At 43.7% G+C, this 12,446-nt stretch overlaps 1 protein-coding gene across 7 annotated transcripts in view; it reads left to right on the top strand.

The window, feature by feature from the left end:
• Positions 1–12,446, top strand: part of LOC144754122 (butyrophilin subfamily 3 member A3-like) — a 600,119-nt gene that overhangs the window by 317,830 nt on the left and 269,843 nt on the right. For all 7 annotated transcript variants that reach the window (XM_078641696.1, XM_078641692.1, XM_078641691.1 and 4 more), the window contains 2 exons: positions 1,312–1,332; positions 10,286–10,306. In XM_078641696.1, the coding sequence (XP_078497822.1) occupies positions 1,312–1,332; positions 10,286–10,306 (42 nt within the window). The remainder of the gene's footprint in view (positions 1–1,311; positions 1,333–10,285; positions 10,307–12,446) is intronic.

The raw sequence follows: 12,446 nt of genomic DNA, 5'->3' as shown, positions 1-12,446 counted from the left end.
GTATTACTTAGCTACCCTGATACCGAGTAGCTGAAGATTTCCATTTTTATACTGACTTTAATTTTAGCATTTCTTTTCAATTCAAGTAATAATAATAAATTCTTAGTGTAGGAGTAGTACAAGGGTAGGCAGGTGAACAGCATCCATTTCCTTTTCTTCATTGAAAAGCTTCTTATTTCCAAGGGGTGGTGCAGACTGAACGAGTTAGGGCCATGCACCTGTGACAACTTTTCAGTCCAGGATACAATGCACCTAATAATGTTCTGCGACTTGTATAGTGACATCAGAAAGAGGTTTCTTTTCCCATTACTAAAAAGAAAGGGTTTTATCCAAGTAAAGCCAGCCTTATTATATTTACAGCTACTAAATGACCCAAAGGAGATCTTCTATATAGCCAGTTTCCTTATGGCAGCTGTTAGGTCAAGAAATAGCCGCAAGGATAGCCCATAATTATTGAGGTTTTAGAGCATTTGCTTTTATCTTTAAAAAATTTTTTTTTTTAATGATTGATATTTTTAATGAGGTCCATATCAAATTTCTTGGATGCACTGTCACTTTTGCCCTGGAATGCACTTTACCTGATTAGTACTGTATCATGTCTTTTGTACATAGACTGTTACTGCCAGATTGCATTATATTGTTGACACTGTATTTTGTACTTTTGCACATATATGTTTGTATTTTTGTGTCTGTACTTTTATGGTTTTAACTTAATCGAATAAAGTGGTTTGTTGATGATGACAAGCTTCTGAAATATTCCAGAATTCCACAACGGACACATCTGAGCAATGTAGGCTTGGCCCACAGGTTATACCTTATTGCTGCCAATGTGAGTGGACATAAGCATTACCTATGGTTATGGCATAAATAAGAAACAAATAAAAGAGTGAGGCAGAGACAGACCTATGATGATGGGATGGTCCAATGCTTATGATTTAAAGTAGTAATATGAGACATTATTTAAAAATATCTTATCTGCATCACATTATGAAGGCCTCATGTAAGCTAAATGTGGGCGAAGGCACAAAGGTTTTACACAGCCTCTAAGATGGTGCACATGGTTGTAGGTCTTGCAATGTTCCAAATGCAGATACATCTGTTCTGTTCAATCCTGACTGTTGAATGCTCATTGTGGTGGGCATTTTCAATCTCATCATTTTTAACAATTTTTGTGAATAGCTTGAATTGTGAGAATTTCACCCGACCACAGTTGCCATAAGCATGGAACGACTCTTGAAAGTTTGCCTTTTACATTTTTAGCAATGAAGTATTTAATCTGCACAAGTAATACATTTTTCATTCTTTTTTCAGACACTCTTCAGAAAGAAAAAGGTATGTGAAATTGCTTTGAAACAAGGGTGAGGGCAAGGACACATCTACCGTAAGAGTACGTATGTTAAAAAACTTGTCTGTATATTGTTACTGCTTGTCGTGCATTATTTGCATTTGATAAAGTTGAGAACTCTATTTTGTGATGTACAGGGGCTATTAGCTGAACTGTGTTTCCTTTACACAAAACCATAAGTCCCCTACAAAGTGTGAAAAGCAAGTCCCACTCTGCACCGCAACACCAAACACTAAGACACACACCAAGGGTTTTTACTCAATTTAGACTCTTCGACTCCATCTTAAAAATATTCATAAATGACGATTTTCAAGTTCAAAAATCATTTGTTTGCTATTTGAGCAGACATATCTAGGAAAATATTTTCCAAATTATAGTACATCTAAAGAAAGAATTTCCAAATGAAATTTGAGGTTTTCATCATTAACATTTTGTTTCTTACATATATTTGAAGCATTTTTATAATCTACATTGAATTTATTACTATTTTACAAACACCCTAACTACTATAGTGACAGATAACTTTATGTCATTTACTTCAACAAACCATGCCAATAATTGAAGGGCTATACAAAAGTATAATAATCATAAATGTGATAGGGTAAACATATAAACTATTTATGACCATATGAACAGAAATATCTTATGAATATCACATTGTCATAATGTTTCAAAAATAAATTAGAATATTTAGAAAATCCCCTTAGATAGATAATGTTACTCGTTCTGAGTTTTCTTTGTCTGTCTAGTTTCACCAGTGGGCAATGTAGAAATAAATTGCACTTCCTCAAAGCAAGATTACATTAGTCGTCTCTATAGCTTCTCAGATAGGTGATTTAATTAAAGCAACAGGTAAGTTAATAAACTGAGCAATAATAGATGGATCTTTTTCTTTTTTTTAACTAGATGTTGAGAAGAGCAGCCTAAATGTAACTCCGCACTCGGCTGCAATTTTAAGAAATTATTGGATATCCAGGACCAGGTGTATTTCTCCAGTACTCTAGGTGTCCGGAGTTTTTTTTTTTTAAATATCTTTTTTTATTGGCAGTTATACATAAACCAGCACAGTTACTGAAGAAGAGCACGTTCACTACAGCACGTTTGGATTACAGCTAGAATAATATTTCAGGTGCATCCTGCAAGGCAATGTTAAGTTTTAAGCTCAGCATCGCATACACACACAATAATACTGGAGGCAAGAATTCCTGGCAGATACAAGCATCTTCGTAACAGTCAATTGTTATTAACTCCTATTCAGTGGGGAGCTGGTGAGCATCTCATTTTGTATCTTGTCGCACATATACATATGGTTGTTGTCTACCTTACCATCTCTGCAGTATACGCTCAATCAGCGCCAGGCTGATAAAAGACGGCATTCAAAAAAAGATAAACCATACAAAACAAAACAAACTTTCAACTACAACTAAATCTAAACCACCTCTGTCTGTGCATTTGAAATACTATTGTCATTTAAAGAATCTCCATCAGTGTCTAACAGAAGAGGGGCGGGGGGAAGCAGGTCCCAACATAGATAGGGGAAAGTGAAGAGTCATGGTATCTAAGTAAATACTTCTAGCTATCCGTCCCAGTCGGTCGAGGATGAAATCTGGGTCTGATCCAGTGTGTGTCTTTGTTCCCACATTTGTACCGTATCTGCCAAGGGTTCTGCCAGCGGTTTATGCCGTTTTGTAATCCTATCTTCTTGAACGAAGCTTGTTTCTCTGCTCTAGCCCAGCGAGTAACCTCCTCTTCCCAAACCACCACCAGCGGGGCATGTTTTGTCCACCCAAGAGTTATCCGTAGTCAGGCCAGGATGAAAGCCAAGTCTATAAACCTATGCCCTATTCTCTGTGGCTTGGGTCTCGGAAATAATCCCAGCAGACAAATCTCCAGGGAACACGCTAGTGATATAGAGAAGATACCATTAAGCATACCCACAATTATGCACCAGAAGTCTACTAGCTGCCCACTGGACCAAATCATATGGTCGAAGTCTGCATCCAGTTGTGAGCACCAAGCACAACCTGGTCCTCCGTGCCATATACCACATTTAACCTATGTGGGGTAAGGTAAGGTCTGTGTATAATGTGAAATTGCACTAGTTTAAAAGCTGTATTCCGGGATATTTTTTTGGAGCGCCCAAAACTCTCCCCCATTCTTTCTCAGTCAATTGTCTATTTAGCATGCTCTCCCATCGCTCTAGCAGTCTAGGCAATAATGGTGAAGCTAGTTCCCTTATTGCCAGATACAACCGTTTAACCAAATGCCCTGTCAAACCCAGAGTCAATAGTGCCTGTAGGGTGGGGTGGGTACCCAGTTCATTCTCTGATATATCCATAATTCTGTCATCGCCCCTCAAATTATATGGTAGTTTAAAAATTGTACTGGTGGGAGTTTGTGATATTCAAGAAACTCATCTAATGGTAGCAATTCGCCATCTCTGTAGTAATCACCAACTGTCCGTATGCCCGCCTCTTCCCATCCCACCAATTGTCTGTCAGTAAGAGGAGGACCTCTTCCCACCTGATGGATACCTGTAAGTGGAATACCGGGTGTGTAGAGCAGAGTTCCCTTGGAACGTGCTATGCATCTATCCTAGCAAGTCACCGCCACAAATAGCAACACGCCCATTCGATTAATTCTCTGATGACAATTAAGCAACCTAGGGAGCAGAGACATGTGTATAGTCTTAGAGGCAAACAATGATATAGACAGGTCTCTCCCATCCAACCATATAGCAAGCTACTGAAGCTGAGCCGCAAGATAGTAGGCCTCAAAGTCAGGGGCCCCCAGTCCGCCCACCAACAGGAGCCTCATGGTCTGCAGCGACACTCTCTTCCGACCACCATCCCACACCAAATCCCGCATTATCCCATCGAGAGTCTGGAACCAGTGTTTGGGCACCACAACTGGCAGGTTGACAAAGTAATATAAAAGTCATGGCAGTTTTACCATTTTGGATAATGCCATGCGAGCCATGACTGGAAGTTTGAGCGTACGCCACCAAGGTCACATTTGCCCGACGTCTTCTCAAGGCACCCCCTAAATTACCGTCAAATAAATCAGTTTCTGTGTCATAAATTTGTATCCCCAAGTGTTTGAAGGAGACCAAAGCTTATTGTAGGCTAGGCGGTAATACTTGTGGCCTCGGGAGAGCGGGGTGCAGCGGGGTGCAGCGGTAACAGAGAAGTTTTCCGCCGATTCAAGCGTAGACCAGGGAGTCCCGCAAATTCTTCCATTATGCGTATCGCTGTGTGGATCCCACTGAGGTCAACCCGCAAATATATTAACACATCATCAGCATATAGAGATATAATGTGTTCGGCCCTTCGAGGGGGATCCCCAATATACTCCCTTCTTGTCTAAAGTGTTCCGCCAGTGGTTCCATCGCTAGTGCGAAAATCTGGGGCAACAGGGGACATCCCAGTCTGGTGCCTCTATGAATAAGATACGGAGTCGTTATTACGTGGCCAGTACGCATACGTGCTCAAGGTTTTGTGTATAGAAGACAAATCCACTTCTGCCATCCTTCTCCCATCTGCATTTTCTCCATTACTGCTAGTTAAAAATCCCAGCGCAAAGAATCAAAAGCTTTTTCCAAATCTATCACAATTACTAGTGCATCTGGGAAGTTCCCTATATCCGAATGGAACATGACGTGGTACAGTCGCCGAAGGTTGTTGGACGTGGATCGTGTAGGAATAATACCTTTTTGGTCCTCATGAACCAAGCACCTCATATGAGGCAAGAGCCTAGTTCCCAGCGCCTTGCTCAGTATCTTAAAATCCATATTTAACATGGATAGTAGTCGAAACTCAGTCAATTGGGCATGTGTGTTTTTGGTTTTAGGCATTATTAATTGAGGGCAGCAGGAGCTGTTATTTAAGTGCAATGGCATACACCTGTGCTAGTTTTGGGGTTAGAATATCTACAAAGGTAGCGTAAAATTCAGCAGGGAGGCCATCAGGTCCCGGTGTTTTCCCTCTAGCCATATCTCTGATAGCCTTTCTAACTACTCCCGCTGTAACTGGTAGTGCCAACGAGTTTTCAGTGTCGCGGTCTAAGCTTGGCAGTCTCAAGCCTTCGAGATATAAAAGGGGTTCACCCTCCCGGCTCACCTCCAGCAACCCATAAAGCGACTCATAATAGGTATGAAACGCAGCTTTAATAGCCCTTGGAGAGGAAATTATCTGGCCCTGTGCCTCCGTTATAATGGGGATAGGTGTACCCTTACTTTCCTGCCTAATCAACCAGGCCAGCAAACGTCCAGCTTTACCTCCCTCCATGTGTTGTTTCAATTGGTAGGTTTTGTGGTCTAATGCCCTCAATCTATCCCATGTGGAATTATAGAGGCTTTTCACTTCTGCCAATTTACCCTGCAAACAAGAATCACCTGCAAATTCCCTATCCAGTGTCAGGATTTGTCCTTCTAATTCATCTAGTTCCTGGGTCACCATCCTTCAGATCCCCACCTTCTGTCCCATACAGTGTGCCCGGATCACCACTTTAAACACTTCCCATTCCACTAATGGGGAGCTTGCTGTCTCTTGATTTTCGGCAAAGTAGTGTCCCAAAGCTGCAGAAAGGAGTTGGCGGAAACCATCATCCTCCAACAACGCTGGGTCCAACCACCACAAGGGAATGGGGATCCTCTCAGGGGTGGGTGTAAATCGCAAGAGTAGGGGACTAGGATCAGAAAGGGATCTACCCAGATATTCCTCCTGTCACCACATTGGACAATATCCAATCTTGTGTGTAAATCATATAAATGTGAATAATAGGAGTATTATCTGCATTGTGTATTTTGTAACCTCCATATGTCCAGCAAGCCCCATCCCACAGTCCAGATGTAGTGAAGGAGTCGATCGATCCTACTCCACATCATACACACAATTGATGTCTTCTCCCACTACTAAGTTTCCAGGTGATATTCCTGCCAATTTACCCAATAAATGCTTTGAGAAAGGGAAGCTGCTCCCAGTTAGGTGCATACACACTGCATACCGCTATCTCTTTCCCATTTAAAGTGCTGGTGATGGCTACGAACCTCCGCTCTGTGTCTATTATTTTCTGAGTGAGGGAGAAGGGAAACCCCGGGTGGATCCATATTAACATGCCCTTGCAAAGGCCGAGTACGTGGTTGTAAAGAGTTGTCCTCTCCACCTACGTCTGAGTCTAGTGACCTTGATCTCCGTAAGGTGCGTCTTCTGTAGGAGGACCACATGTGCACCCCTGCGTCTGATATAATTCTGGATACTCTAGCGTTTCAAGGAGGAACCCATACCTCTAATATTCCAAGTTAGAAATCTATACTCCTCCACTCAATCAGCATTGCCAGCCATTAGCATGTACAGGCCCCTTCCTTCCACCCCCCATCCGCCCACAAAATCATGCCATATCATCCGGTGTATAGCAACAATCCCAACCATAAAACTCCCCAACCCACAAGCGGTCTGATAACTGTCAGCTTCCCAAATTTACAGTAATACTGCATAACAGTTACCTACAACAGGCAGTAAAGGCACTAGGCTACTAGCACCAGTGCTTACGGGGAAGCGTGGTCTTCCCTCTCAGCTTATTTAATAGTGAAAGAGGCAAGAAGGCGTCACAGCCTGGCGGGCCGTTCTAACCCCACCCAGGTACGCCCACCCAACCATTCCCCAACAGAGCAGAAACATAAAATAGAAAGAGAGAAACTTATCACAGGTCACATGAGCTCATCAGCCATTTGAGGAGTAACTACAGGCATAGAACCACTATCAACGAGTGAGTCATCAGTCTCAGAGTTCTCAGTTCTATATTTCGCTTCCGAGTCCCTGTCCAGGGAGGCGTCTCTGCTACGTATCATGACAGACATGGCCTTCAGTGCTTCTGCTCCTTCTATTGCTGTCTTAGAAGGACTTGGTTTCATTGTGGTCTATCGTCTGTTGTCTCCTCAGTCATTTCTCGTGGGTTACCGATTCAGGTCTGTGTTCCGAGCGCGGTCTGGGATTACCCTCTGTTCTGTAGGCCTCAACCCATTCCTAGGCCGTCTTGGGATCCTCATAGAAATGAGTTTTCCCATCTAGCATTATTTTGAGTTTAGCCGGGAACATCAGTGCATACTGAATACCCTCAACCCTCAGTGCTCTTTTTACTTCCAAAAAGGAGGTATGGAGCATCTGGACTTCCATGGTGTAGTCCGAGAATAGGAACACCTGTCTCAGAAATGGAGAAATTTGGCCACCACAGCTCGCAGTGGCCACCCAGGAGCCGGTGATCTGGCTGGCACTCTGTGCACATGCTCCAAAGTATAGAGTCCTTCAGACGCCTCTACCTCCCGGAGCCATGTCTCCAGATATTGGGCCATGTCCGATCCTTTCACTCCTTCCGGAAGTCCAAGGACCCTTACATTGTTCCTCCTAATGCGTCCTTCTGCATCCTCTGTCCGCCTTTCTAGGACATTGACTCTGGTGGTCAAGTCTCCGACCTGTGCAGCGAGGGTCTGATGCGCAGGAGTAAGTGTACTCCAACCTACCTAGTACCCCTATTTGATATCGACACAGCGCACTGATGGATACAAACCAATGACCTTTAGTCCATGGGGGCCTTTGGGTAAGGGTGAGCAATGTAACAGTCCCACCTCAAGACAGCAGCCAGTTTGTGTGTGTCTGTCCCACTCAGACTGGAACGTCAAGTAAGACTATGAGCAGCGGAGGGCGACGGGTGACAATTTGGGCCCAAATCCTGCAGAAAAGTACTTCAGGCAATTTCCAAACTTACTCACCCCAGGATAGTCCCTCCTCCACCTGACTGGCCAACGCAAAGGTACTCAAGCTCACCCGTTTTTGCAGTTCGTGGTGGCGGTGCAGGGAACGGAACCCCCTTCTCATGGAACGGCACCAATCACGGTGAGGGGAGAAGGTCGAGCAGCAACACCTCTCTCAATCGTGCAGATTGTCAACCCTCTCAATTGCTGGGGGAAGGTGTGATATTAGCCATCTTCAGGCAGGTCCAGGTCGCCCTGCTCCTCGATCCTGACTCCCCCCACTCCACAAGGCCTCAGGAACCATGGGGATCTCGGCAAGCTCTGCACAAGCCAGCATACGCTTCCCACCGACTGTGGCCCGCCGGTCTATTATCCGCTACATTCTCTTCAAGCTATGGCGCACCCAACCAATCCTCCGACTGCGCAGCTAAGCGCTCATCTCATGCGCCACCCCAAGGCTGACGATCCTCCCGGTGCCTGTACTTCACTCACCGCTCTTCACTGAGGCCGCAGCGCTGCTCCCCGTTGTGGGCTTTCAGCTCCCGTGTGATGTCTGAGCACACTTCAAGGCTCGCCGATCTCGCAGTCCCAAACTCAGCCTCGGCATCACACCAACTTCAGATGTAGTCCGTTTTACTTTAATGTGCCTCCAGGCCATTGGATATGCCTGCCGGTCACCGCTGCCAGCCGGTACGGGTGACTCCGTCCGATGTTCTGTAGTCCATTTCTCCTCAGGCCGCCATTTTACTGCAGCGATCTCCACTTGGTTACGATTGTTTGGAAATTCTCAGCAGGTACTCGGGGTCAGCATACGCCAGCAGCCTCTAATAGTTCTCGTGATGTGGGCCCCCAGCATTGCGCCGCCGGGACCTGGTGGAGTCACCTATATTCAGGATAATTAACCTGGCTGGTGCGGAGGTTTCAGCTCACGTGTCCGCCATCGTTGGCTTCAAAGCCACGCCCCCCCTTTAGGTGTCCAGGGTTAAAGCCAAGGGCAGTGCCCTGTAGGGGGCCAAAGTATGGGGCACTTGGAGTCTGACTAAACTTGAGGTAGAGGAGAATACATTCTTGAGAGCACTGACTAACCCCCCGTATAATACTCCGCTAACACAATTAAGACGAGATCGGGGCCTCAATTCAATGACATATGAGACCTAATTGAGGTTGTTACATTATTGGAGAAGGTTGAAACACTATGCAGATCTTGCCGACCATCGTGGACCCTTGGAGGAGCTAGTATCACTGGACAGTCATGGTGAAATTAAGTGGTTATCTTTTGTCCAAATTTTGCTAGTACACATCGCCTTTAGGGAACCCATGGGCCTACTCGGCATCCCCGACCTATCTATTCACGACTACACCTAAGGATGCATTCTGGGACCATGTAAATTCCAGCAAATTCCAGAATGTGTTTGAAGGGTTGCTTAGTTCTCTTTTTTTTTTTAACCTTGATTTTCAATTTAAACCCTTCTTGGATTTTATTAACCCATTTGCTGCAAAGTCCCTTTACCTTAAATCCCTCCTGGAAACTTTACCATTAATGTCTTTATTATCAAAGTGGAACCATTTAAATTCAATAAGTACAGTATGTCCAGTTTGCCAACAGCCAGATGAGTCACTAGTGAACGTTATTTTATTCTGTTCTGGTTATACCTGGCCAAGAAAAACATGGATCATTGCTTCTTGGAAGCAATTTGCATGCCGTCTACTAGAGGTTACCACATGGTTCCTCTGTACAGTATCCTCTCAGTTAGTTGCTTTGCGGTATCCTATTACCTTCCTTAGAGCAGGTCCATCAGATACAGGGTGCTGGAGTGATTGGCTTTCAGATTATGCTTCTCTTTGTCTCAGTCTCCCAGTACCTATGTATTTGTTATATGACCCTTAGCATCGGTGTCCTTTATTTGTTGTATTTTAACTACATATCTTTTTAAATGCCAATTGTAACTAATTATACAATATTTTATTTGTTACATTTTAAAGGTACACTTCCATTGATCATTTAAATGTTTTAATGGCATGACACAGCACCGTGTTGTAAATCGAGTTTGTGTATCTTTAGTTTTGCATATGTACTGTATATGTTTATGTACTTTTATGGTTGAAAACTCTGAATAAAGTATATGATGATGAAATATTTTACACATCTGAAAACCAAATTAAATTAGTTTTCTCTACATTTTCTCTTATAGGTGATTTAATTAAAGAAAGAGGTAAGTTTATAAATTGAGCAATCATAAATAGATCTTATATAAAAGTAAATCTGAAAGAAACATGTTAGTTATAGATTCCTTACCTTAGAATTACCCCCTGGCGTCAGACTGGATCTGGAAAGTTTTTTCGTCAGCAGTACCCCTGCACGTCGGAAGGTGGCATCGGTCAGCTCCGCGATCGTCATTTGCATCGTGGTTGCCGGGATGACGTTGCGGTAGCTACTTAGACGCCGCACTCGTGCGCTGACATCAGTTCTTTCTTTTTCTGCGCTAGCCAGCGCAGATCAGGGAAGAACGTTACCTCTAGTACAGTTTTTACTAATCTTTTTGCGACTTTTGTCAACTTCTTTATCGAGTCGTATGACACCTGGTGTACGAGGGATGCCCAAAGACTTTGCGGGAGCGGTCCCATAAGTTACTCGAGACTGGGCAGTTGGCTCCATGCCACTCCAGGTCCTGGTCCCGTGGGAGGTCGAGGGACCGGTCGCGGAGTCATCATCATCATCACTCCTCGTCGAAGTCTTTGCACTCGGGGTCAGGAAAGTCGAAGCACAGGAAGAAGTCAAAGAAGCACCGTCGCTCTTCGACTTCCCCTTGCCTGTCAGCTGGCGCAGCACAGGGTGCGGGTGGTGCCAATCCCACAGCTCCGCGTGCAGAACCTCCAGGGTCAACTCCGGGCTTCCCTCCCTTTCCGGGATCGAGCTCGACATGAGATACAAATAGATCCCACCCTCTGCTATGGTAAAAACACTGACTTTGTCTGGCCAGAAGAGCCCAAGAGGTAAAGGCTGCTGCTCCATTATCCCTTTCTGGCTTTGAAAACTCTTTTTATTTACCTATAGTCAGCCTGCAATGATCCTGGAGAGGTCCATCAGAAGCTCCGCAGTGGTTCATAGCTGTTGGAGAATGTGTCAGGAAACCTGGGACAATCCCATTCAGACTTTCCTATTTCCATCACGTTGTCCTTTCAGACGCTACAATTTAAACTTTTTTGGCTAATTTTAGTCTTTTTTTTTTTTTCTAGAAAGCGTGAAGTTTTAGAGCTGCGAAAAAATACTAGAAATGTCTGCACCATATGCACCTGCTATCTAGGATTGTATCAAAATGTTATCAATATCTTCTCACTATGATGATCGACATTAGTGCATTTGCAACAATGAGCGTTTGTCTTATTTTGATATAATCAGCAATCAAATACTATAAAAACCAGATATCAGACTTTAGCTAAATAGTAGCTTCACTCCAGGGATATTGAGGCAGACGTCATGCAGTCGGGTAGCAGAAACCTCAGGTGGAGGCAACCGCTGTGAGAAGTGACCTTCAGACAGTTTCTGTTTATGTTCTAGCTTCTGCTGCAACTCTATCTAGGATTGTATCAAAATGTTATCAATATCTTCTCACTATGATGATCGACATTAGTGCATTTGCAACAATGAGCGTTTGTCTTATTTTGATATAATCAGCAATCAAATACTATAAAAACCAGATATCAGACTTTAGCTAAATAGTAGCTTCACTCCAGGGATATTGAGGCAGACGTCATGCAGTCGGGTAGCAGAAACCTCAGGTGGAGGCAACCGCTGTGAGAAGTGACCTTCAGACAGTTTCTGTTTATGTTCTAGCTTCTGCTGCAACTCTGAGGGGGCCAGCCCAGACGGACTACCATATTAGCACACATGGCAGGGCTCAGAATACCTGGACCTTTGAGTTGTTTTTCATGACACACTCAAAAAAACAATTACTACAGTATAAGGGAAACCTTTGTTGTAATATTGGGTACTTCCTTCAAGTGAGATGGGTATTCCCCATTCACTGTAGCTCTTCGGAGTTTCACTTATAATAGGCATAAAAAAGTAATCTCCTTCTGTGATTTCTAAGTTTTGAATCCCATGTTTATTTAATCTGTTCAATATTAATGACACAACCTCTTGCAATAGGTATAAATTACAGTGTACAAGTTACAAAACATCTTGTTAACAGTGGCGTCCTTTAAAGAGGGCTTACAGTATCATACATTTCCTATACTAGAACGTGAGAAGTATTTGAGATATCTAGAAATATCAGAAATTCCTGTACCATAAGTACCTGCTGTGCAGGATTGTTTATAAATGTTAACAGTATCACTATGATAAAGGAGTTG

Source organism: Lissotriton helveticus, chromosome 5_1, assembly GCF_964261635.1.
Source record: "Lissotriton helveticus chromosome 5_1, aLisHel1.1, whole genome shotgun sequence".
NCBI lineage: Eukaryota > Metazoa > Chordata > Amphibia > Caudata > Salamandridae > Lissotriton > Lissotriton helveticus.
The sequence above is the reverse complement of the archived record's forward strand: the minus strand, read 5'-3'. Positions and strand labels throughout refer to the sequence as shown.